The following is a 24,690-nucleotide window of genomic DNA, read 5'->3' as shown; positions in this document are numbered from 1 at the left end:
TTGCACTGGAAGGAAATGGAGCTCCCATTTCACAACTTTGACCCTGTTCACCTGCCCAAGAGGCCACAATACAAATGGGGAAGGTAGATGCTATTTTCGTGGGGTTCTCAGGAGGCCCCACATCACTGGACAAAAGACACTACAGCTCATGTTGTTGGGTCACATTGAGAAGGGTTGGGTTTACTCATCTAACGGGAGTAGGCAGCACACACCTTGAAATGGGAGCATCCAGCAAGTGGGAAGTACCGGTGCCTCTGTTCCCGCTGCCCAGCCTTACTGACTCAGGGAACAGAGGAGCTTAATTGCCTTGCAAAGCACCCAGCATGGCCTCCTCAGAAGGGTCACTAGGGGTTAGAGAGATGGCTGCATGGGACTGGACGGTCCTCACAAAGGATCAGAGTTCAGGTTCCCAGCACCCACACTGAAGGGGCTCACAGCTCCAGGGACCTGACCCTTTTCCTGGCCTCCTTGGCACTGCACACATGGGCACTGCACCACTCCCCACTCCCACCTTCCCCACATACGAACAATTAGAAATCATTTTTTAAAAAAACAAAAAGGATCAGGAACCTGAGTATTTTGAAGAAGGGTAAGCCTCAGCATGTCTTGCTGTGTGGTATATACTGTATGCAGAGTGTGCTGGTTGCATGGATTTGGGCTTACATGTGAACTCTGTCTTAGTAGGGTTTCTCTTGCTGTTTTAAACACATGTCTAAAAGCAACATAGGGAAGAAAGGGTTTATTTCAGCTTACACCTTTCAGCCCATCACAGATGGGCTTCAAGTTCTGTACATGTGAGATGAAACTCAAGGCAGGAACTAGGAGACAGGAATGGAAGCAAACAGCATGGAGGAACAGTGCTTGGCTTGCTCATCTGCTTCCTTCCTTCCTTTTCCCTTTGGCTTTTGGTTTTTCAACACAGGGTCTCTCTGTGTAGCCCTGTCTGTCCTAGAACTTGTACTGTAGACCAGGCTGGCCTTGAACTCAGAGATCCACGTGCCTTGGCCTCCCAAGTGCTGAGATTAAAGGTGTGCACCACCAATGCCCGGCTTGTCATCCTGCTTTCTTATACCACCTGCCTCCAGTTGGCTGGGCCCTTCTCCATCAATTAGCAATCAAGAAAATTCCCTACAGATTTGTCTGCAGGCAATCTGATGATGGCATTTTTGAGGTTCCTCTTCTCAAGAAGTTCTAGCTTGTGTCAAGTTAGCAACAACAATAAAAACCTACCAGGACAGACCGCACCACTCACTGGCTGTGTAACATGAGGCTAGTGACGTCTTCAAGCCTCAGGGTCCTAATGAGACAGGAGTATGTAGTAACAGGCGGGCAGGCCTGCTTTTCGGCCCACCCAGCTCCCGCACGGCTAGCTTTACCCGAAATAACAACACACAAACTGTATTCTTTTAAACACTGCCTGGCCCATTAGTTCTAGCCTCTTACTGGCTAATTCTCACATCTTGATTAACCCATTTCTAATAATCTGTGTAGCACCAGAACGTGGTGGCTTACCGGGAAAGATTCAGCATGTCTGACCTGGCGGCTGGCTCCATGGCGACTGCCCTGGAGAGGAGAGGCTCACTTCCCTTCTTCCCAGCATTCTGTTCGGTCTACTCGCCTATCTAAATTCTGCCCTATCAGGCCAAGCAGTTTTCTTTATTAATTAACCAATGAAAGCAACAGATAGAAAGAAGACACTCCCACATCAGAAGTAGAGTGCAGTGATTCACCTCCGTAATCCCAGCATTTATAAACTGAGGCAGAAGGGATCACCAAGAGTTCAAGGCCAGCCTGTCTCAAATTTAAAAATTGTAAAATAAACTTAAAGTAACAAGGGAAGATAATGCCTTGTGCAGAAAGTATTGAGCACCATGTGGTAGGCCGTGTAGATTAAGGACATTCTACAGCACTGTACAGATGTAGGCTGTGGGCATGGAATCAGTCATAATCATCAAAAAGATGACTGTGTCTGAGGGGAGGGGGATCAGAAGGAGCAGATGGGGTCAGTACGCAGGCAGTGGTGGCGGCTTGGAAAGTAGGAGAATGCCACAAGAGTAGAGTTGCCTAGGGGAGGTGGAGAGAGTTCTTACTTGGGTAAATACCAAATTTGCTTTATCTTCCTCTGGGAATCTGGTAGGAGTGTCTCTTCACCTAAGTGTGTGTCAGGCCCCGTGAAGGCAGTGATGATGGCAGGTGTGAGGGAGTTTGTTCTTTGGAGAGGGCAGAGGTGAGACAGCTAGCGAGCAGCAATAGGGAACACATGCTGGCTTTGTGAGAAACTGCCACTCTCCCTTTCAGGTGGCTCTGCCATTTCCCTCTCCAGCAGTGAGCAGCGGGAGTTGTCCCACAGGCTCTCCAGCTGCCCGTGTTCCTCACAGTGCTAACAGACGAGCAGCAGTACCCATCCACGGGGCCATTCCCACCTCACCCCGTGGGAAAATGTGTTTTTATTCCTGGGTTATATTTTCTGTGTTTACTTTGCACAATTGAATAGATATAGGAAAAACATGCATGCATGTACATGTGCCACACACACACACACAACCTTCTATAACAACTAAGAATAGTTTGGCTGGAGAGGTGGATCAGTGGGTTAAAGTGCTTGCTGTCAAGTTTGAGTTCAAGCTCCAGAATCCACATGGTAGAAGGAAAAATGAAGTTCTGCAAATTGTCCTCACAACACACTCACTAAGTGTAATAATTTTTTAAATTACACTTATTTTAAAACCCATTTCTGGAAACATTATCTGAATCTATGTCTTAGTTACTTTCCTGTTGCTGTGAATAGACAGCATGACCAAGGCAATGTATAGAGTTGATTGGCTCACAGTTTCAGAGGGCCAGTCCATGCCATCATGCCATCATGACAGGGAGCATGACAGCGGGTGGGCAGACATTCATGGTGCTAGAGGGGAGAGAGGGAGAGCGAGAGCGAGAGCGAGAGCGAGAGAGAGAGAGAGAGAGAGAGTGCTAACTGGGATTACTGTAGTCTTTTGAAACCTCAGAACCCACCTTCAGTGACATACCTTCTTCAACAAGGCCACATCTCCTAACCGCTCCCAAACTGGGGGCCAGCTGCTCAAATATATGGGTCTATGGGGGGACATTCTTATTCAGAGCACAACAGATATTCTCACACATATGGTACATGATGATGTTTATAACATGTAATCTCATCTATTCTTCTCACTTACTATTGCTCTGCTGACTTGACTCATGAGCCCATACATTTCCAGCTGAGAAGGAAACACTGACATTACAACTTGAAACCTGGGGTGATAGTAAAGACTGACAGTGGGAGAAGTAGCAATCCAAGATCCCGTGATCCCGCCCCAGAGCTGAGGTGTGGCGGCTGTTAGGCTACTGCCAGTTCACCTTGTCTCCTTGGGCTGTTACGTCCCAGCCCCAAACCAGTAGCAGGTTCTAGGCTGAAAAATTGACCTTCAGACCTTGGGATCTGTACAGGCCTTCCTCACCAGAACCACCTGAGTCTCAGTTCTTCCTGTTCTGTTGCTGGCTCCTCAGCGCGTCCTATGGATGGTATCTTTTTGTTCTGCATCTCCACCATTCTCAGTGGAGGCATGTGTCAACTCTGCCTCCCCAGAAGCCAAGTTCCTGCCTGATGTTTACGTTGGTGCTGTCTTCATTGAATTGGGCTTTTGTTTTGTGTTTCATTCACTTTTTTCAGACATATCTTTTTGCATATTTTTAATCTCATGTATGTTTACCAAACTTCTGGAAGACCTAATCCCTCCATGTTGTATATTAACTGTCATTCAAGGCAGACTCTGCCCTTGTGCCCCTTATAATTTTGGACCGTGATAATCTCCTTCCGAAGACCCCCGTGCATATGTTTAGTTGAGGACATGACACACAAAAACAATATTGCCTATGCTTTTTGTGGGCCATCCTGGGATACCTCACCCTGAGACCAGTTTGTATATTAATGTGTCCTAAGGTTAAGAAATACACACTGAACCCACATGGAATACAAAACTGGGTTCAAGTTCACAAGGGAGACTCCACCCATCCAGAGTCTAGGTAGAGACACATGGTCTTCATCTCCTGGTGCTGGCAAGCACACTGTAATGCGGCTTGTGTCTTTCGGGAGCCTCCGGCTGCTTGCAGGGTCTCCACTCCAGTTCACATTCTACCTGCAAGGCTCTGTTTCGACACAGCCAAGTGTCTAATACGGCCACCCCTGACCTGCCCCATTGCTGGACAGCGGACACTGGTGGATTCAGTTCACGCCCTCGTCAGTCTGCCTTTCAAATTTTCTTTTCTGCATCCAGAATCCCTTTATTTTTTTGAAAGCAAGAGGGTACGTTTAAAAGGATGTTCCTGCTATTTTAATGGGTATTTCTAGAGAGAAACAATGCTTTCTGGCTGCCTAAATCATCAGATTGCTGGGGAAAAAATGAGTTTTGTTCTGTTTTATTATGTTACTGTTATATTGCCATGGATACTGTGATGCTACCGGAAGTGTCTGCATCTTTCTTGTGAACAGATGAACACAACAGCCCTCACCTGAAAGTATTAGACACTGATTGTTATTCTACTTTTTCCTTGTCTACCCAAGAAACACCCAGGGAACACTGCAGAGGCCCCTCTGCCTATGTGCAGCTCAGATCTCGTGAAGGTGGTGATGGCTCCAGGCATCAGGGAGCATCCTCTGTGGAGAAGTGCAGAGGTGAGAGCAACGGCGAGCACCAATGTGAGGAGGGACCAAGCAGGGCCAGGTCAGCCCAGCCTGCTGAGAAAGGAGAGGACTCCAGCCCTGCAAGCACGTCCCAGCAGGACAGCCCCAGGAAGGCAAGCAGGAGGCAGGACAGGGCACCCAGGCCAAGAGGCGCTTCCCAGAAAAGGCGCACCCACCAGCTCAGAGACAGGCGTTCCCCAGCTGGGTCCAGCCGGCCTGGCAGTGCCAGGAGGGACGTTGCCTGTACTGAACAGAGCCCTCTCCATCACCGCACACCAAGAAACAAGGTGACCCCGGACAAGCTTGTAGGAGGGGTCTCCTCAGATCTGCCACTCCATACGGAAGAGTTGAGGTCAGGATGCAAGAAGCTGTGTGAGGATGCCCGGGCATCTCCAGAGAGAGATGTGGTCCATGGCCCCCCTCCTGGACAGAGTGTAAATATCCACCTTCTCCCTGTAGAGCAGCGCCTGCAGATAATCCAGAGGGAGCGGAGTAGGAAAGAGCTATTCCGCAGAAAGAACAAGGCCGCAGCAGTCATCCAGCGAGCTTGGCGAAGGTAAGAGGGCCAGGGACTGCAGTCCGCCACGGGCCTGCTGTTGTTACGTCCTGTGCTGTCTTCTGTGTTCTGGTGAGCTGTGTTCAGGATAAAGGCAACTGGATGGAGCCTCTCCCTCCCAGCACTTTACGTGGTTTAAGTAAAATGGAAGGTTTTTCTGTACAGGAACATGCCGAGGACAGAGAACAAACCCAGTTTTCTGCTGCGGTTCTGACAGCGACCTAACTTTAAGCAAATCCCTGGGCCTCCCTTGATGCTCAGTTTTCCTGTTTGTAAAGTGGGATTTATCAACTCCTGTACATGAGACTGCTGCATGTTTTGTAAACACTGGTACATCATATATAGGATTTCTTTCTTTATTTATTTTTAATTTATTTTTATTTTATGTTGGTGTTTTGCCTACATGTATGTCTGTGTGAGGTCATTGGTTTCCCTGGAACTGGAGTTACAGGGAAACCAATGTGTGAGCCATGTGTGTGCTAGAAACTGAACCCAGGTCCTTTGGAAGAGCAGTCAGTGCTCTTAACCACTGAGCCATCTCTTCAGCCCCAGGATCTTTTTTTTTTTTTTTAAAGAATATTTTAATGTTTATCGTGTGTGTGTGTAGATCAAAGGACAACTTGCGGGAACTGGTTCTCTCCTATCATGTGGGTCCCAGGAATTAAACACAGGAAGGACACTGGGCTTGGTAACAGGGCCTTTACCCGTCCCGTCACATCACAAGGTATTTTTTTTTAATCTCTAATCCAGGAATTTGTCATACTACAAATATCTATTTTTTTTTTTTTTTTTTTTTTTTTGGTTTTTCGAGACAGGGTCTCTCTGTGGTTTTGGAGCCTGTCCTGGAACATATCTAAACCAGTGCTTAGATATACAAGATAATTATGCTAAAATCTATGAACCTATTTGAACCACCATCACACACAGACTAAGCTGGGGCCTAAAATCTGGGGTGGAGGCTATGTCATAGGACTGGGATGTGCGGAGCCTGATTACCTCTAGGGTAGGGCAGATTTTCCTGTATCAGTCTCCTTCACACTGAGTCTCCGCCCTCTCTATCCAAGTGAAACCGTCCTTGGTGACAACACAGGAGTCATGTGGCCTCTAATGCTGGGGAGACGATAACAAAACAGCAAGTCACTGAGAACTGCATATGTGGTGTGTCACAGCGCATCAGAGGGGGGGGCAGAAAAAACAGTACTAGCAGGAAGCACAGCAACCAACAGAGAGAAAGGCCTCTGGGAACACTCTGCCGAAGACGACACAACCCAGAGCCAGGCCATCTCATTTGTGCTCGTCCAGGCTTTGAATAATTTGCCCAAGCTCCCGTGGCTCCAGTCACCCCAAGGAGGCCATCCAGACAAGGACACAAACGTTCAGGAAAATGACTTGTGCCTGTAGTAGCACTTGACTGTGCCTGGCCCACATCCTAGGCCCTTCATCACTAGTGTGTTTGCTGCGATTATGACAATGGTGGTAGGCAGGAGACTTGTGCCCCTCTCCGAAGTTAGAGAAGGGAACAGTTCTACATCAGTTGCTGCTGCCATTGCCATTGCCAATAGCAGTCAGCATTTATTGGGCCAAATCCTCAAACCACGGTAAGTAGGTCTGTCCTCACCTCGTCCCACAAATCAGGAAACTGAGGCACAAGGAGATTCGCTGGCTTACCAACATTCCAGAGCTGGAAGGCGTGAGTACTGACTTTAAGATGGTCACCCCCATGCCAAGTCACAGGTGAGAATAGCCACTATTTCTCCACTTGGGGAATCATGCCAGCATAAGGAAAGATGCTTTAAGCATCTTTACTGAAAATAGCAAGGCTTACCCTTTCAGGCCACAGCTGTTCCCTAGCTGAAAGGTCTGTCTGCTTGGGTCCCTTTGAAGAGTCCAAGGTTGACAGATTCTGTCACCAAGTGTCCAGAGTAAATGAGCCCAGTCATTCCCTCAGGAACGGGGACTCACAGCGCACGCCCACCTGGGCAGGTGATTATGCAGGTTTGCTTGGGCTCCACCATTGTGCCGACCTGAGATTGGACATCAAGTGCTCGAAGGGCCGGTGGGAAAGCACACTGAGTGATTCTGTTTCAGCTGTTCTCCGCTTATCTACAGAAACCCAAAGTACTGCCTGTCCTTGGACAGTGTCTGGCACCAAGCCCAAAGAACAATGAAGGGGATAAGGGGACAGGACTTGACACTCTTGTTCATGAAATCCTCGCTGTCTCTGTAAGGAACGTGTCCAGGAAAGAACTAGAAGACAAGGATGGAGCAAGAAGATGTGACCTTAGCCCCTACACCCAAAATGAGTCTTAAAATTGTAATTTTTATTAACAATTAAGACTTGACTGTATCTGAGGTGTGCCATCATGAGTGGGGCAGACCCGTTAGCAGTGCAAGGCCACAAAATTCTGGGTTTGGCATCACCTTCCCAAGATGCTTAGTCATCACAAATGTCCTAAAATGTGCCTCCCCGGGACTCAAGCCCTAGGATGGGGACTGGAATATTCCATGATCAACACTGTTGGCTCCTACAGCATGGCTCAGCCTTAGATCCTTCCTCTAACCAAGCTCATGGTGCTTTGATCACATGTTTTGGGCAGAGATGCTCCATTTCTGCTTGTACCAATTCTGCTGTCTGGAGTGCCTTTCTCTGCCTAGTAAGCATCTACTCCCCCTTTACACCCAGGGAATCCCAGCAGCCATGGAGAGCCTCCCAAACACCCAGCTCCTGGCTCATGTGTGACACCTCACTCAGTGTAGGTGCTGAAGCCGGGGTGGGAGCTTGTTCCACTGCCTCAGCTATCAGCACTGCAGGGTCTGACAGCCTGTCCTCTGACTCCACCAGATACCAGCTCAGGAAGCACCTGCCTCGTCTTCTGCACGTGAAGCAGCTCAGAGCCGGAGACATGTTCAGATGTACCCAAGTGTGCACAGCCCTGATCCTTCAGGTCTGGAGGACAGAAGTGGAACACAGGTTCCCAAAGTCCGTCACAGTAAGCAGAACACCCAAAAGTCCACCCAAAGGCATGTCAGCCACAAAGTCTGCAAGGCACTCAGTGCTCAGGCAGATCTACGGTAAGTATTCTGGGTACTCTGCAACAAACACTCAAGATTCTGAGTATCACACCGGTCTGCAATAAGACTTAACTGGACAACTCTCCATCCAGAGTTCCTATTTTCAGTTACCAGGAGAATTTTCACTAATTAGTTTAATGCCGTCCTTCCCGCCAGAGCCCCTCCTCTTAGTTCCCAGACTCAAAGCCTCACCACTCAGACCTCTCAGATGTCTGCTTGGGCCCTCAGACCCTGTGTCCCTTTGGCCATTCTAGGCTGAGGTAGCAGTGTTGCTCATCTATGCAAAGGCCCACAACCCAGTCACTGCAGTACTGAACAGATGAGTGGCTGTAACCAGAAATACTACCAGCTCTACAAAAGGCCCCCAGAATAAATCAGTCCAGTTACCCTTGCACTTTGGATAGCTGCTCAATAGAGAAACAGAGGCAGGCACCTTTAGGAACATCCCTTGCAGTTTAGACAGCATTTCAACTTGTCTGCTCCCAGCCTACAATGTCTGTGATCATTAGGTTTCTGATTTCTGAATAATTTCAGCTTTTGAACCACTGGATTAGGGGTACTCAGCCAGAAAGGTCCATGCAAATAACCAAACAAACCAACTCCAAAATCTGAAGCATTTCTAGTGCCCAACTTATAAAGGATATTGAACCGCATTCCCACACATGCCTAACTCCCTGGGCAGGCACCGGCAAGCCCTCACCTCAGTGAGAACTCAGAACTTGGTAGGTCACAGGGATCATTAACACATAGGTGCCTTGCTGGTTGATTGCAGGTTGCTCTCAAGACGGGAAATTACATCATGCCACCAAGCCTTCCAAAGGCCCCCCTGTGCCGCATCTCAATCCAGGTAAGGCAGCCACTACACTGGCAGGGCATGTGGGGAGAGAACTGGATGGGTTTTCCCGTGATCCTTTGACTTCCCCTTTTTCATGGATTACTACAATAAACATCTTTAAGAGGCAAATAATTTTCACAACTAAAAACCAATTAATAGTACCTCCAATAGAAATATAAATGGTAGCTATTTATTATTGATCTCTTTTATTGCATACTTCACAGACTTTCTTCAAAGGAGTGTGTTAGAATCCTTGATTTCAGTACCTCCCTCCCCATAGATGGAAGGCCACACGCACTATTAGAGCATATCCTGTCAGGCTCAATAGCACACTTGCACCCACAGCAGCAGCACAGGGAACTTCTTTTCCCTCACCAGACATGGGAGTTTTACTCAGGGCCTCTTCCTTCAGGCCAGCATTAAGAGTGGGTGATAAGTTCAGGGCTGTCAGCAGCTAATGCCAGGTCTGGCCTGTCTTCACAGGTGGCCATGGCAACACGCTCCCCCCCCACCCCCTACAGGGCCATCCTGCAGAAACAGAGTATCTAGAAGGTGAACAATGACTGTCAGCATGAACTTTACCGTTCATTTAGTTTTTGGTGGGGAAAAGCAGAGTAATTACTGCAAAATCTTTAATAAGAGTTGGCTAATTCATGTAGCACAAGGCAGGCTGATCAGAGAATAGCAGGTGGGGTAGCTGGACACTTTCAAAGGAATCAAGGGCCACAGTTGCGTGGCATGACTGTCCTTATACTGGACTGGAAATATTTCAAAATAAGAACTGTCATACGAAACTACGAGATATACGGCATTTAGATATAATTAAATACAAAGTAGGCAATCAGATTATTCCCCTCAAATCCATATTTACCACTGGCCCTTAAAAATGAAGATGTTTGGCAGCCTAGAGGTGCTTAAAGAGTGAGTAAATGCAAAGACATACTTTAGACTTTTTAATGACTTCATGTAACAAGCAGTGTGTTTGTCTTGCAAATTTCTGACTTGTCTGAAATCAAACAAAACTATCTATTTAGCCCCAAATTTGGGGCAACACAGGCTGTTAGACCCAAGCACACCCACATTAAGCACAAAACACTTAGTAGTAAAGCCTGTCAGATAGGTGCTAAAGTTTAACTGGAAAACGTGTCTATCAATTATTTCAGTGAATTGAACTTACAGAGGCCCTAAAACATGGAATCAAGTGGTTGAACCAAAGAAAAGCATTAACTCTACTGAGTTGTTTGCTTTTTGCTTTAAGAATTCAGTGATGCTAAAAGTTTTTCAAATTTTGCTCGGTGGGCTATTCAATTTTTTAAAAAAATTGCTGGGCAATGTACATATTGTTGTTCCAATTCGGGAAGTGCCCTCCTAAAGCTTTACACATAGAAAGGCAGAGAGTGATGGAAATCCCAAGATGCAGGCTCCCTGGACTATTGCTGGGCATGCACAAAACCCAAATAAGCAATCTGCTCTCAGCAATCTTCCATACATACACCATCACTGGGTTTGAACCTAGTTCTGTACGGATGCATAGCTACCTGTGCCCATCTCCTTATTGGGCTCCCACTAGCAAGAGCAATGACCAAGGCTCATGTGGTTACTGGTAATGGACCTCTATTGGAACCCAATATATTCCTCCACCTTTGGAGCAGAATATAGATGACAACTTATATCAAGATACCAGTTTCCAGTGCCCATGTTCTAAAAGCAGTAATTTAAACTCAGGGAAATTAACCTGTGTTCCTTCCCCCAAACTGCCCATATTTCATACTGACTTTTATCTTTCGCATGACGTTATGAGTAAGACACATCTTCAGCAAGTTTTCCCCACCTGCCATTTTTGTGGCTGTCAGTTGTTATGGTGTGTAAAACTAATGTTTTTGTTGCAGCCTAATAATGTTACCCAAGAAACCAATGTTGACAGCCAGGTGTAGTACTGAAATTCCAACTATCAGGAGATTGAGGCAGGAGGGTTATGAGTTCAAAGCTAGCCTAGGCCACATACTGAGAGCCTCTAAATTAGAGGGGAGAAAAGCCTGAGATTCCTGCTGTCATTCCTTCAAACAAACCTAATTTTTCTGTTAGAATTACAAAAGTATGTGGCACACACAGGAATTCAAAGATATGTATAAATGACGTGTGCCATGTGAACAGCATACGGATAGGCATACTAGCATGCCCTGCCCACTCAAGACCTAGTTTTCACGTACAACCCAGGTCCCTGTTTTGAAGACACACCCACAGTGAGGTGAGGAAGAACCAGTCGTCTGCATATAGGCTCACCACCGTCCTTGGGTCCAGGGATAACCCCACTCCAAATCCTTTTTCCTCAGCACAAAGAACTTCTCTCTTCATTAAGATCAATAATATAAATATCCATTTGCTTTTAACAGTCAACAGTCTGCAATCTATACATCTTGACAACGTTGGAAGATCAAAGAAGTTTTCTTATAATCTGCAACCAGCCAGTCAGTCAAAGAACAAGCCAAAGCTTTGACCCTGGGGGAAAAGCAGAACCAGTGTGGAGTTCTGCTCTATCAACCGCTGTTACTCATGAGAACACTTCACTTTCCATACCTAGAGCCTTATTATCCGAAATACAAGGTAGCAACTCCAAAGACAAATGTTTCCTCCTGGCGTACACCAGAGCAGACTCTGCTCGTATGGAGTGCCTCGCTGTGCGCCTCACCTCCAGGAGGCTGGAAAGAACTGATGGCAATCACCAGCATAACCAACAACACCTGCACTAAGTCGCTGCTGGTTGGGATTTCGGACAGCTAGGCACAGGCCTGGTTTTTGCCCTCTAGAGAACTCTCAGATGGGAAACCTGTGCCACAGCCAGCACCTTTAACTCCTCAATTTCCTGGAGCATAATGTGATGAACATCACATTTTAAATCAAAATCATGGTCTAGTGTTTACCTTTAGAAACTGTCCAGGAGGCTGAAGATACACTGTTAATTCCTTACAGTTGTGAATTTCCAAACTGGCCCTGGAAAGGTACAAGCTGCAACCATGTGCTCACTCTTTCCCAAATATTGTCTATAAAGGTTTGTTTACATTTAACAGGGAAACGGTGTGGGAGGTTCGTCTGTCTATGTGTTGTTTTGATTGGTTAATGAATAAAGAACTGCTTTGAGCCTATGGCAGGGAAGAACAGAACTAGGTGGGGAAAGCTACGCTGTATGCTGGGAGAAAGAAGGGGAGGAGTCAGAGAGAGGCAATGGAGCCCCGCCAGAGACAGATGCCTGAACTTTAGCCCACATGGCGATACACAGATTAATAGAAATGGGTCAAATTCATATGTAAGAATTAGCCAATAAGAAGCTAGAGCTAATGGGCCAAGCAGTGATTTAAATAATAGTGTTTCTGTGTGATTATTTCGGGTCTTAAGCTAGCCAGGCGGCGGGAACCAACAAAAAGCCTCCTCCAACACTTCACTGCTGAGTAGCACCAATAATATCACAGTATCAAGAAAGCAGTAGGGCAGGGTTCAGAGCAGAGTGGGTCAAAGTAGGTCTCTCATCTGCTTTGCATCTTCTGACAACTTGTTGAAGAAAGCAGTCTTCCCCAACTAATTTCTTTTAGAAAAGTAACCCACATTCTAGCTCTCTAAGAATACTTGGCTTAAAGTCTAAGTGATTATGGGCTTTCAGAGGTGCAAATGATGCCAGGCCACTCCTGTGCTAGCACTAAAGAACAGGAAGCAAGGGTTTACTTTATTAATGACCTTGACTTTTGGTTTAGTAGTTTATATTCAAAATTATAGAAACAGGTTTACCTGGATGGGCTCACAAAGATTCAGCTAATTTGCTGCTTAGTGAATGAAGGCACCCTAGATCATCATGTCCTGTAAACATGCAGCTTTTAGGAAATGCAAGCTGTGCACTCCAGACAGACAATGAGAGCGCATTAAGAACTCTTAGGCCTGATTTTCCCACTTCGGTACAAAGGGAGTTCGTGAACAACTTCTTGTAAAGTTTAGCTTTAATGTCAAACATTACATCAGACTTTTCCAAAATAAAATGGATGTGCATGAACAATTTCAAACAGGCGGTACCACAGTGCTTCTTCAATACAAAGCATTCAATATACTAGGCCCCTGGGGATGGCCACTGATGTACACGCTAAAGCAGTAATGTAAGTCTGTAAGCCACTGCTCCTGAACAGTACCACTCTTCAAAGTCTGCAAAGAAAACAAAAGGTCATTTAAACTGGTAACTGTACTACCTGAACACACTTTTCATAGATCCTTCATCTATAAACCAGAGGAAATTACAAAACAGTCAACTACTGGGTATTGCTACAGCTGGTGAAAATTCCTCTTTAGGTTCTATACAGTCTGAAATTATGAAATGGCTCAGGTGTTTCACTAATTGGTCCCCACATAATGTTGCTGTCTTGGAAGTTAAGACTTGAATAACTCTGAGCCTACTTCTGGCCCAAGCTCTCTACTTCCTGACTCACTGAGATGTAAATACCTCCCATCAAACTCCCACTGCCAGAGAGTCACCCCAGCCACAGTGCTTCATGATAATAGACCATATCCTCTTAAACTGTCAAATAAAGTCTTTTATTTTAAATTGGGTCTCTTATATGGTCAGTTGAAAAGAAAAACAGTACGTGCCCATAAGTGTAATGAGCTTTTTTTTTTTCACAAGAGATCCACCTGCCTCTGCCTCCCAAGTGCTGGGATTAAAGGTGTGTGCCACCACTGCCTGGCCTAAGTGTAATGAGTTCTTACTGAATCTGCTCCCTCCTGGACATGCTGGAGACTAATACAAGTTTTTACAGCCAACCAGCTCTACCTTACCCCTTCCCCACAGCATTAGATTTCACGATTTTCTCACTAATGTCAATAGATCAGGGCCAATAACAATCTTTTTCTTTCTCTTTTATGGAGGCTGACTAATCCAAGTTACTGACTTTTCTTGCCTTCTACTGTTGTGTCTAAATTATTCCACTGCACATTGTCCACTGCTTCTACGAAGACTTAGAAAAGTCAAAGCACGTACCTGTTAACATGCATGACACTGAAGTACACCAGTGAATAAACCCTAAATCACCCATACACCCAAGCCAAATTCCTAAGGGATCCTCTAGCACAAAGCTACCCCGACAGCCAGGTGTAGAGGCTGTGGTAAAGCCTTCATTCTCCTTTTCCTTCGATCACTGCCCATTTCTCTGGCCTGGTACTGGCCAAAGCCTGGGTGTGACCCCATGGCACGCTGGGCCTTCTCACTCACTCTCTGATGCTGTATCACAGCTTATTGCCCACCCCCACCCCCGCCCTTGCAATGTGAGCCTCAAGGCTCAATCTGTCAGCTTTCTCAGACCCTTAACTAAAGGGCAGGACTTTCTTCCCTTCTGTCACAGAGCTGCCAAGACTTACAGCTTATGCCTGCAGTTGTTTTCTCCTCAAACTTTTAATGAAATTGTCCCTGAGAGCTTAAAAAACTGGCTGAGTGCGTGGTGGCTCACACCTTTATTCCCAGCACTCAGAGGCAGAGGCAGGTAGATCTCTGTGAGTTCAAGGCCAGCCCAGTCTACAAAGTGAATTCTAGGACAGCCAGGGCTGTTACAAAGAGAAACCCTGTTTTAAAAAACAAAAACAAAACACTTATTTCATTTATGATACCAAACATTTGGGTAGCACTTAATAAATGTCAGATACACTAAAGAGATTACTTGACTATTCTCATTTAAGTCACCCAAACCTACATCAATCCAATCTTAACAGATAGAGGACTAAGTCTGACTACAGAAAATGGGAAGAGCTGCCATCATAAGCACTCAAAGTGTCTCACAATCCTGGTAGCTAAGCTTCCAGTGCCTTAAAAACCGAACTTCTCACGCTCCCTTCCTGAGTACTTTCAGTCTATATTTTTAAAAGACTGGTTCTGAATCAGAGACGAGGAAGGTAAACAGTCAGTAGGACACAGGAACCTCACTCTCAAAAGCACCCCTCGCCTCCTCCCAGACTAAGGACAAGCACTAGGTTTGTGCTGCCTACCGTGATATTCTTGATGATCTGCTGCACTAGGATGGCATTGGCGAGCATGTGTGTCCTAAGGGGAGCGTGCTGAAGCAGCAGGCGGAGCAGCTGGCCCACAACAGGCAGCTCCTCGGGAGCAGCTCTGTTCACCCGCAGACTCTGCAGCATCAACCTGAGGACTCGAGGCAGGAGAGCCAGGATGGAGACACAAACACCCCACAGCTTGTCCCTATAATAATAGAAAGAAAAATGAGTCCGTGAGCCAATACACAAGAGAAAATGTCCTTTCCACATTACCCAAAAGAAAAGGGACTTTCAAGAAAACACAATATTCCCTGTCTGATGTGACGGCTCAGTGCCTGTAGTTCCAGCTTTTTGGAGCTGAGCAGAAATGCCATTGAGTTTGAGCCCAGCCTAGACTTTATGATGAGTTCAAGGGTAGCCTGAACTACAGAGATCCTATCTCAATAAACAAAACTAGTACACAAGCTTCAAATTAAATACCATAAACCACAACTAGTAAGAACTAAGAAAAAGCAACTAAGAGTTGGCTGCTAGAAAGTCTGGTAAACAGTATTTTCCTGGGCTTAACACCAGACATCATGGAAGCCACAGTGATTATATATAGCACAGAACTTATCAGAAAACAGAAATATCTCTACCCGCACAAACATCACCTAACAATGGACACCATTCAATCCATATAATCCAGGAGACAGCTGAAGACTATTGCAACCAAGAAAGCAAAGAAATACATACATCAAACTTCAAACTTCAAGCCTACGACTGGCTCTAGGGTCTGTCAATATCACAGAACAAAGGGTTGATTTCCAGAGAGGGGAAAAAAACCATGTTCAGAAAAAAACCAATAATGGGACCATTACTCCAACAATGGGTCACAAAAGGTGAGACATGGTCATGTCTATGTAATTAAACATCATTCTCCAGGTATATTCATACAGCAGGAATGAAGAAAGGTTTAGGATAAATACTATCTATGAGTGCAATAAATAACGCAATCTTCATCTGGATGGTGAGTTATGGGGACTTTGGAGACTGAGTGAAGTCCCGAGTGAATGAATGTGTATTGTTTGGGACTGCTATATATATAGAACCACATGCCTCTGTTTCATGGGGACTGCCACAGCTCTCCTTGGGTATAGAGTACAAACGCTGACAGTGTACACAGTGTAGCTCCTCCCGTTTCCTCCTCACAAAAAAGTTCAAAAAAAGACTGCTCTCCTACAATTTTACTAATTGTACTGAGCCCCTCCCTCTTTATTCATCTGTGTGCAAACTCCCGCCTAGCCTGTTCAACTGTATACAGAAGACATGCCGAGCTTCCAGGGGTTGCAGCTTCTCCATCTGAGAATCTGGCCTACCGGATTCCAGCTTCTCTACATGTGCCCATTATCCTTCAGTCCCTCACTGCCCTGGAGCTGTGCAGCAGGAGCTGCTAAAGGCTCCAGCCTTCTTAACTCTTGACCATGACCTACGCCGTGGACTTTACATAAATGACATTCATGTGAGATACACAAGGAATCCATGTTAAACCAACAGGGTCAAGGTCTATTACTAGCCCAAGTACTTACACAGAAACAGACTTAGGCAGCCATGTACAAGGAGAAAAGTAGCTTAATTAAGCAAAGGCATAACGACCATAAAAATTCAGATGAAAAAGAGGAAGCTGCTTTGATTCTTGACAGACTTTTAATACCTAGCCCTTGGGTCATTTGACAGTGTGGCTGCATTCTGAAAAAGGTATTGTTGGATGATTTCATCATGTGAACTCCATAGTACACATCAAGAGAGGCAGTAAGCACAGATATGAAGTATTAAACATCATGTAGCAATCTTGCCTCTGCTAACAGTGCTGGGATTAGTTACAATGCCTGGCTTATGCTGTACTTCTGACCAACTAGCAGCAAGCAGGCCTATCTATATCAGCACCACCAAAAACACAGGGGTTTAACATGTACAATATTGCAATCGCTACAATGGCACTATGGATGCTAACCTTCAGCTCCATTACACTCTTCTCTAACAGTCCTCGCTGGCTGAAGCCTTTGCAGCAGATGACTGCTTACTTTACACTTGTTAGTTTAAGGGAATTTCAAGTAACTTTTAAGCAGTATTGTAACAAATGCTTCAAAACTTGGGTGTGGGAGGCAAGGGATCCGAACTGCACTCAAGTACAATCACTGTGATTGACAAGCGCTGCCATATTCACAGACCATAATACTAATGGACTGAAGTAACTGCACAGCAGGTCAACCCCAGACCACAGCCTGTATTTGTAAACCATGTTCTGTTGGAAACAGTTACATTCACTTATTTGTGTATTTTCTACTGTTGCTTTCACACTATACAGCAGTGTTGAGTACCTATTCCTATCTAACCCATTAAGAACTTTACTGACCCTTGCCTTACTCACAGAGAAATGTGAGTAAATACAACTAAATGAATCAACACAAATGAATCACAGATAATACTGACACCCAAAGCAACAACAAAAAAATATGAACAAGATAATTCTTACCAAGTTCACAAATGAAGAACAGATATTAATACTGTTCACAAATATTCTACTTAAAAAGCCAGAATGTCAACTCTAAAGTAACTGAGATACAATAAGAATAAGAAATCCAGTGTGTGAAGTGGCTGGTGGTGTGGGCCCATACAGACCTAGGAATTCATTACATGGATGTTGATGGAGTGGTGGGCCACTTCCCGCCACCCGGCTAGCTTTACCCAAAATAATTACACAGAAACTGTATTCTTTTAAACACTGCTTGGCCCATTAGTTCTAGCCTCTTATTGGCTAACTCTCACATCTTAATTAACCCATTTCTAATAATCTGTGTAGCACCACGAGCTGGTGGCTTACCAGGGAGATTCTTAACCTGCGTCTGCCTCGGAGAGGAGAATCATGGAGACTGCCTAACTCGGCTTTATTTCTCCCAGCATTCTGTTCTGTTTACTCCGCCTACCTAATTTTCTGTCCTATCAAAGCAGTTTCTTTATTAATTAACCAATGAAAGCAACAGATAGATACAAGACCCACCTCCATCACATGGATAGCTCGGTTTGTACTTGTTTTAAGCCATGTACTTTATATAGCCAGCAAGCTTGCTGCATTTTCAGAACATTTAAAAGCTCAAAGAAAAGAGGGCACAGAGCATGATGGTACATCCCTATAGTGCTAGGACCATGGAACTTGCTCAAGATTCTGAGCTTGGGGCCAGTAAGATGGTCTCAAATTAAAAACAAAAACAACCATAGCAAACTATAAAGTTCAAAGAAAGACTAGAAAATATATATATCAAAATATTAACAGCAAGTAAAAGAATATAATTTTGATTTTTTTTTCCTATTTGCTTACCTGTAAATTTCTTTACTGGATTCAACAGGTATACCAATAAAATTAAAACATGAAATCACTTTTAAATCTATAGTAGAATCTTCCAAACTAACTGTAAGTTCTAGTTTAAATATCAAATAGGAGTAAAAAATACTAAACAAATCATTAGCGTTTTAGAACACTTCTTAAATCCAAGAATTGAAAATTCTATCTACTCTTGGCTAATTCTAATGAAGCCAAAAAAAAAAAAAACCCCACAAATGTTTGTACTAACAGTTCACTGTCTTCAGAGTAGAATTTTATTTATTTATTTTTTTTGCTTTGGTAGATGTTTAATACTGTTTATAAAAGAAAGCTACTGGGAAACTTTGTAATATCATCTGACTTTTCAAATTCGTAGCTTAATTAAAAATTAAAAGACCCAAGAATACTTGGTACAACACTAAAAAAAAAAAAAAAAAAAAAAAAAAAAAAAAAATCATGGAAGAACAAAGAAAAAAGCTGCCAAACCTTATACAAGCCCACGGAAATGAATTTAATTAGTTCTAAAATCTAATTCTCCTTCACTCTTTTTAGGGAGAAACAGAAGGAAAAGATTAAAATTGAAAGTCAAATCAACCTTACCTCTTCTTCAGATGTTCTGCTTCCCCCTTCTCTAGAGTAAGCAGAAAATAAAGAAGGCTGTAGCAACAAGAAGCCAGGAATGGCAGGAGAGAGTCACTAACTACACACGTATGATCCAGGAGCTTACACATCGCTCCAAAAATACAACCAGCTGTACTGTCAGGAATTACAGTCAACCCAACCTGAGTGGAAAAGAGAAAGATTAATTACCTCTTCACGAACGCCCCTTCCCCAAAATACAATAAAGCCTGTTTACTGGGCTGGAGGGATGGACAGTGCTACTTCAGATCAGCATGCATATAACCCAACTACTTGCAGAACCTTAAGCCCCAATTTTTCTCTGAGAATTTAATGTGTATGGTGCTGAGAAGTGAAACCAGGGCTCAGGAATTCACACACGCAAGCAGGCATTCTACCAGAGTCAGCCTGAGAAATATCACTGATATAATCCATGCACTGCCTCCCTTACAATTTGTAGGAAGCATCTACAAATTTCAAACATTACAACTCCTATCACTATTCAGAAATAACATTAAAGGAGTGCTTCATACATTATATCCAAAGAAAATCTCGATAATAACAATCACACAGTTATTTTTTAAGACAAGAAAGACTGTTCACTGGTTCCCATCTTCTACTCTATGTAATTAGTGCAGAATCCTTTTTAGATTTAGTCTTCTTCAGAATTTTATTTAGCCATTTAGGTACAAATAAGGAAAATGCATCTCTATAGGAATCAGTAAGAGATAATACTAATATTATTAATATTAATATTCAACTGCTCACTGGGAAAAACCTGGAGGCATTCTCATTCATCTAGACCTCAGAGGCACATTCTCAGTAAGGCTGAATAACAAGCTGTTGGCGGTACAGAGGTCAATATTAGGAACCTCCTCCAAAGGGCATTCTGAAAATGAAAACCAAGACTGGCTTGGGATGTTTACCCTTTCCCACAACAAATGTGGCCTTAGGAAAGCAAAAACCTCTGGGACTGAGAGAAAGGAAAAAGATAAAAAAGGGTGTGTGTGATCCTGGACAGTAAGAAAACAAGAGCTGGGAATCCGACAGCATGAGAGAAGGGCACTCGGAGTTAATATAGTACCTCTTCCGATTCAAGGAACATCATTCTAAAGAAGCAAAAAGGCTATGGACGTGACTATAAGATTAACCCAAGAAGGGAATCCTCTGAAAAACACATTTTAAGAGAGGCCTTCCTTCTTCCTTGTAAGTAAAACATCTTCTAAAAATCCCAAAGTCAAAATGTAAATGTTAGAGAAAGTTCAAAGCCCCGTGAAGGCACAATAATGTAACTCTAATGCCAATGTTGAGGACACGTCAGTCTCAAAGTGAGCCCACTGCTTCCAATGACTGAGTCTTGTGATGTCCCTACTCTGACAAGCCACCTATCTATTGGATCCCAAACACACTCACTGACAGTAGTCAGAAGTGAATGGGAGCTTAACTTCAAGGTCCCTCATTTCACAAATACAGAAACAAGGTCTTAGGAAAACAATGCATCCCACCCTTCACCCACTCACCAATGTCACGTCCAGAAACATATTTCATTAGCAACAGCCAGCAAAAGTTCTTACCACATCATGCCATTGAGAGGCCAGGTAAACTGTGTTTTACTTAAAGCACACACACAAAACTAAAGATATTTACCAAATGCTTACTGATGGCACTTTGCATGATGTCAAAGCTCTGGCTTCGGGCAGGAATAACCAATAAACTGTGGCAAACCGCCTGTGAGAAAAGGCAAAAAATAGTAACTGCGTTATGACATTTAAGAATTTAAAACAAAAGGTTCAACCCAATTCTTAAAACCAACTTTACATATTACTAGCAAACAGGTAACAAAAACTTGACTTTGAAGATACAAACGTCAAGGATCAAACAATGAGACCTCACACGTTGGTGCACTTTCCAAGCCTAACATCTACTAGCTACAGAAACTTCCACACCTTTCAAATAGCTCAGCAAACGGATACTGTTAATATCTACTAATTGCTACAACAGAAAGGTACAAAGGAACAAAGGACATGGTCTATGGGTTGACAAAAACCTTCTATACAGTACAGAAAAATACTTACAATCCAGAAAATACCAATACAGATTGGATATCCTTTCTCCAAAATGCTAGCAGCAGTGTTTTTAACATTAGGAATTTTCTGAACTTTAGACTGCCATAAACTTTACCAGTTACACATCCATAATCCCAAAGTCTGAAATCTTCAGGACTCTAAAAAACAAACTTGCTGAGAATGTCTCGTTGGGATTTATTTACAAATTTCAGAGCATTTTGAATTTCTATTTGTGAATTAGGGATAGTGATGGCATCGTAATAACTTCAATCCTAACAATGGCCTGCCATTCCACAAAGGTAAAAGGAATCTAACAGAAAATTAAATCCCTGATGTTCTAAGTTCTAAAGAAAAGAGGAAATCAAGTCCTTCATAAACATTGGTCTCTAGACAAACTGCAGAATCTGACAGGGTATGTTACTAGCTGTGAAATATGCATAAAACTACACGGGGGGGGGGCGACTCGGGACACACGACACACAACTGGTAGCAGGAGAAGGATTCTCTCTCTAGGATGGGGTGGAAACTGGGAGAGACGATATCTCTGGGTTTTGGTTTATAAGTGGTTTTGTTTCTTTATGCAGACACTGGAGCCTAGAACCTCACTGGTATTCATAAACTTTTGAAATTAGAAAAAAAAAATCAAAACCAATAGTTCCCTATAAAACTTCTTACAGGCTGATATTGTCCAAAGGTGTTTTTAATGACAGGAAAAGCCCTCATATTTTCAGTGCCATCTCCCTACTTCTACTTTAGGAGGGTGGTATCTTGCTATTAACAAAAGGTTAACTCTCATTCTGAAAAACATTCTACAATAACCAAGAACTTCACTTCATCTCTTCTCTTCTTCCAAACAATTTTTTTTAAAGCCACTAAAAGTAGGACCTCTCTGTGTAAGGTCTGACAGAAAAGATGGTGTAAGCCGGGTCAGGTCAGTTGTGAATACGGACAGACTGCCTGCTCCCAAAGGCAGAGTCCAAACAAGGTTTGGCAGACAAAAGAAACAATCAAGTAAATATGTGAATTATATATAAATGAGCCAAGTTTCTCACTGTCAGTGAAGGCAAGAGAAAGAGGGAACAGTACGAGCACTAGCAGTAACCCTGTGGCGCTGCACTGAGTCTGCCTGCTTACAACAGAAATTCAACATTGTGAGACACCACCCATTGCTTCTGTTCTCCACTGATTTCTACAAGGAGGCATACGTGCAAATAAAAAACCCAGACACATACAAAATAATGTTTAAAAAGATTATTTGAAATGCAGAAAAAGAGAAATAGACACACAACAGACAGAAAAACAGGTACATAATTACCTTTTAAAGACTATGCCAAAGGAATTTTACTACAGAGTAATACTGGAGTGGGAAGTCCAGTGACTAAGAGAACTGGCCACACTTCCAGAGAACTAGGGTTCAAGTCACAGCACCCACATGTAGCTTACAGCTACCTGTAACTCCAGTTCCAGAGGATCTGATACCTTCTTCTGGACTCCATGAACACCAGACATACACGTGGTATTATGTACACACATACAAGCACACATACATAAAATAGTTTTTAGAAAAATATTGTATGGCAATAAAAAAAATTCAACATAAGCAAATTACCAAAAAGTTCAACAACATGTAAAACTAAACAATAGTTGAGAGATACACTTAGTTATTGTAAAACTATAAACGGCCAGGCGGTGGTGGTTTACACCTTTAATCCCAACACAGCAGCAGGCAGATATCCATGAGTTCAAGGCCAGCCTGATCTATAAAGTGAGTTACAGGACAGCCGTGGCTGTTACACAGAGAAACCCTGTCACCAAAAAAATAAAATAAAACAAAAACTTAAAACTTATGATATTGTGCTACCATAAAAAGAAATGATACATAAATGTATCAAAATCCTGAAACTGTTACACTTAAGTATGTTGTATCATCATCTTCAGTGTTTATTCATGAAAAAAATAAATATATTCTTTGGAGGCTGGGTCCAATGAGGCTCACTGATCAGAGAAGCAGAGGCCAACAGAGTTCTACCAAGGCTCAGACCAAAGGGGCAATTCTGTCCTCAATATCCAGACTCTGTCTCCACTATCGAGGTCCAGTCCTGATATAAATAAATTATCTCACGGACCAGAGGGGAAGTGTGGGACTAAAGACACAACTCACATGGCTGTACCAGGAGGGAGTTTCAGGGATCCCTCATGAAGTCCTGAGTTCACATCCTAACAATCACCCGCATTTATTCTCCAAACAGCTTTTATACCAAAACATAAAGGTAAGGAGAAATTCATTAGCATTCTGTTCCCTAGGCAGCCAGGAAAATGACTGTGGTCAAGTCCATACCTTTCTATACCCCTTATCATGTTTCTATACCTCTTATCATGTTATCTATGCCTGCTCTGTCAGGTAGCCTGAATTAACACCTCTTTCCCAGGTGATCTCCCAAATTACAAAGAAGGAGCACAGCGACATTAGCATATCCTGACCCTCTGTCTAGGATGGTGTCAGTTTGTCTCAAAAGGCTAAGTGACCACCTCCTGTGTAGCAAGTACAAAGTGTGGCTTGAAATTCTGGCCACCATACAATGTAGAAATATGGGCCTCTATAATACGGCCCTACACTCCACCAAACCCCAAAGACTGCAATGAGCTCCTGTCTCCTTCCACCTAATATCACACTCTCCATCCACCCATATCTCTCCTGTCTCCACCTCCCTAGCGCTGGCACTAAAGGTGTGAGATCCCAAGAGCTGGGATCACCTTTGTGTGAGTTCTGTCTTTCTTTTAGACAGATTCAATCTTGTAGAGCCTAGGGTGGCCTTGAAGTAACATAGATCCCTTTGCCTCTGTCTCCCAAATTCTGGGATTAAAGGTGTGTGCCACCACTGCCTGACGTCTAATGGTTTAGCTCTGCACTCTGATCTTCAGGGAAGCTTTATGTTAAAACATAAACAAAAGATCACTACAGATGACCCTTATAATTCCATGATAAAATTCAGTTTAAACTTAAGGTTTCAATGTGCAGTTTTGCTAATACTGAAACATGCTAGTAAGATTTACTACTTTTGTAAATTTATTAGCTATCTATAAAATTTAGTATTTTTAAGGTTTCCTTAACAAATACTGAACATAATAAAGTTATTTAAATTATTTAAACCATCTATGTTTTTAAGTAGTTTATCAAAGGTACAAAATATAAACCAGATTCTCCTTTCAAGAACTGTAAACAAGATCTGTATGCTGGCCTCGAAACTTAAGGAAGAATTAGGGTCTTTCTTAAATGTAATTCTTAAGGAAAAATTAATCACACATAAATTCTTAAAATCAAAGCAACTTCTGAGCGGTTTTTTTTGTTGTTGTTTAAAAACTCTCTTTCAAAAAGACGCCAACCCTACGTAAGTGATCTCTCTCATTTACTAGCTCAAGTTAATCCTCTACATGAAGCTCTATATTCTCCCTCTTTAAAACACA

General features: G+C 43.4%; 2 protein-coding genes across 6 annotated transcripts in view; one reads left to right on the top strand and one right to left on the bottom strand.

The window, feature by feature from the left end:
- Invs (inversin) overlaps positions 1–12,497 on the top strand; it is a 133,259-nt gene extending 120,762 nt beyond the window's left edge. Inside the window, exons 14-18 of one of the 3 annotated variants that reach the window (XM_057791028.1) lie at positions 4,580–4,690; positions 5,159–5,255; positions 8,098–8,327; positions 9,100–9,174; positions 11,556–12,497. In XM_057791028.1, coding sequence (XP_057647011.1) covers positions 4,580–4,690; positions 5,159–5,255; positions 8,098–8,327; positions 9,100–9,174; positions 11,556–11,659 — 617 coding nt within the window. In that variant the 3' untranslated portion in view covers positions 11,660–12,497. Of the gene's footprint in view, positions 1–4,579; positions 5,344–8,097; positions 8,328–9,099; positions 9,175–11,555 lie in introns of those variants that run through there. The other 2 variants (XM_057791026.1, XM_057791027.1) reach the window with 2 other exon arrangements.
- Positions 12,498–13,141: 644 nt separating this feature from the next.
- Tex10 (testis expressed 10) overlaps positions 13,142–24,690 on the bottom strand; it is a 33,553-nt gene continuing 22,004 nt past the window's right edge. For 2 of the 3 annotated variants that reach the window (XM_057791112.1, XM_057791114.1), the window contains 4 exons: positions 20,807–20,887; positions 19,142–19,323; positions 15,175–15,385; positions 13,142–13,347 (listed from right to left, as the gene is read on the bottom strand). In XM_057791112.1, the coding sequence (XP_057647095.1) occupies positions 13,234–13,347; positions 15,175–15,385; positions 19,142–19,323; positions 20,807–20,887 (588 nt within the window). In that variant the 3' untranslated portion in view covers positions 13,142–13,233. Of the gene's footprint in view, positions 13,348–15,174; positions 15,386–19,141; positions 19,324–20,806; positions 20,888–24,690 lie in introns of those variants that run through there. The other variant, XM_057791113.1, reaches the window with a different exon arrangement.

Source organism: Chionomys nivalis, chromosome 16 (genome assembly GCF_950005125.1).
Source record: "Chionomys nivalis chromosome 16, mChiNiv1.1, whole genome shotgun sequence".
NCBI classification, from domain to species: domain Eukaryota; kingdom Metazoa; phylum Chordata; class Mammalia; order Rodentia; family Cricetidae; genus Chionomys; species Chionomys nivalis.
The sequence above is the reverse complement of the archived record's forward strand: the minus strand, read 5'-3'. Positions and strand labels throughout refer to the sequence as shown.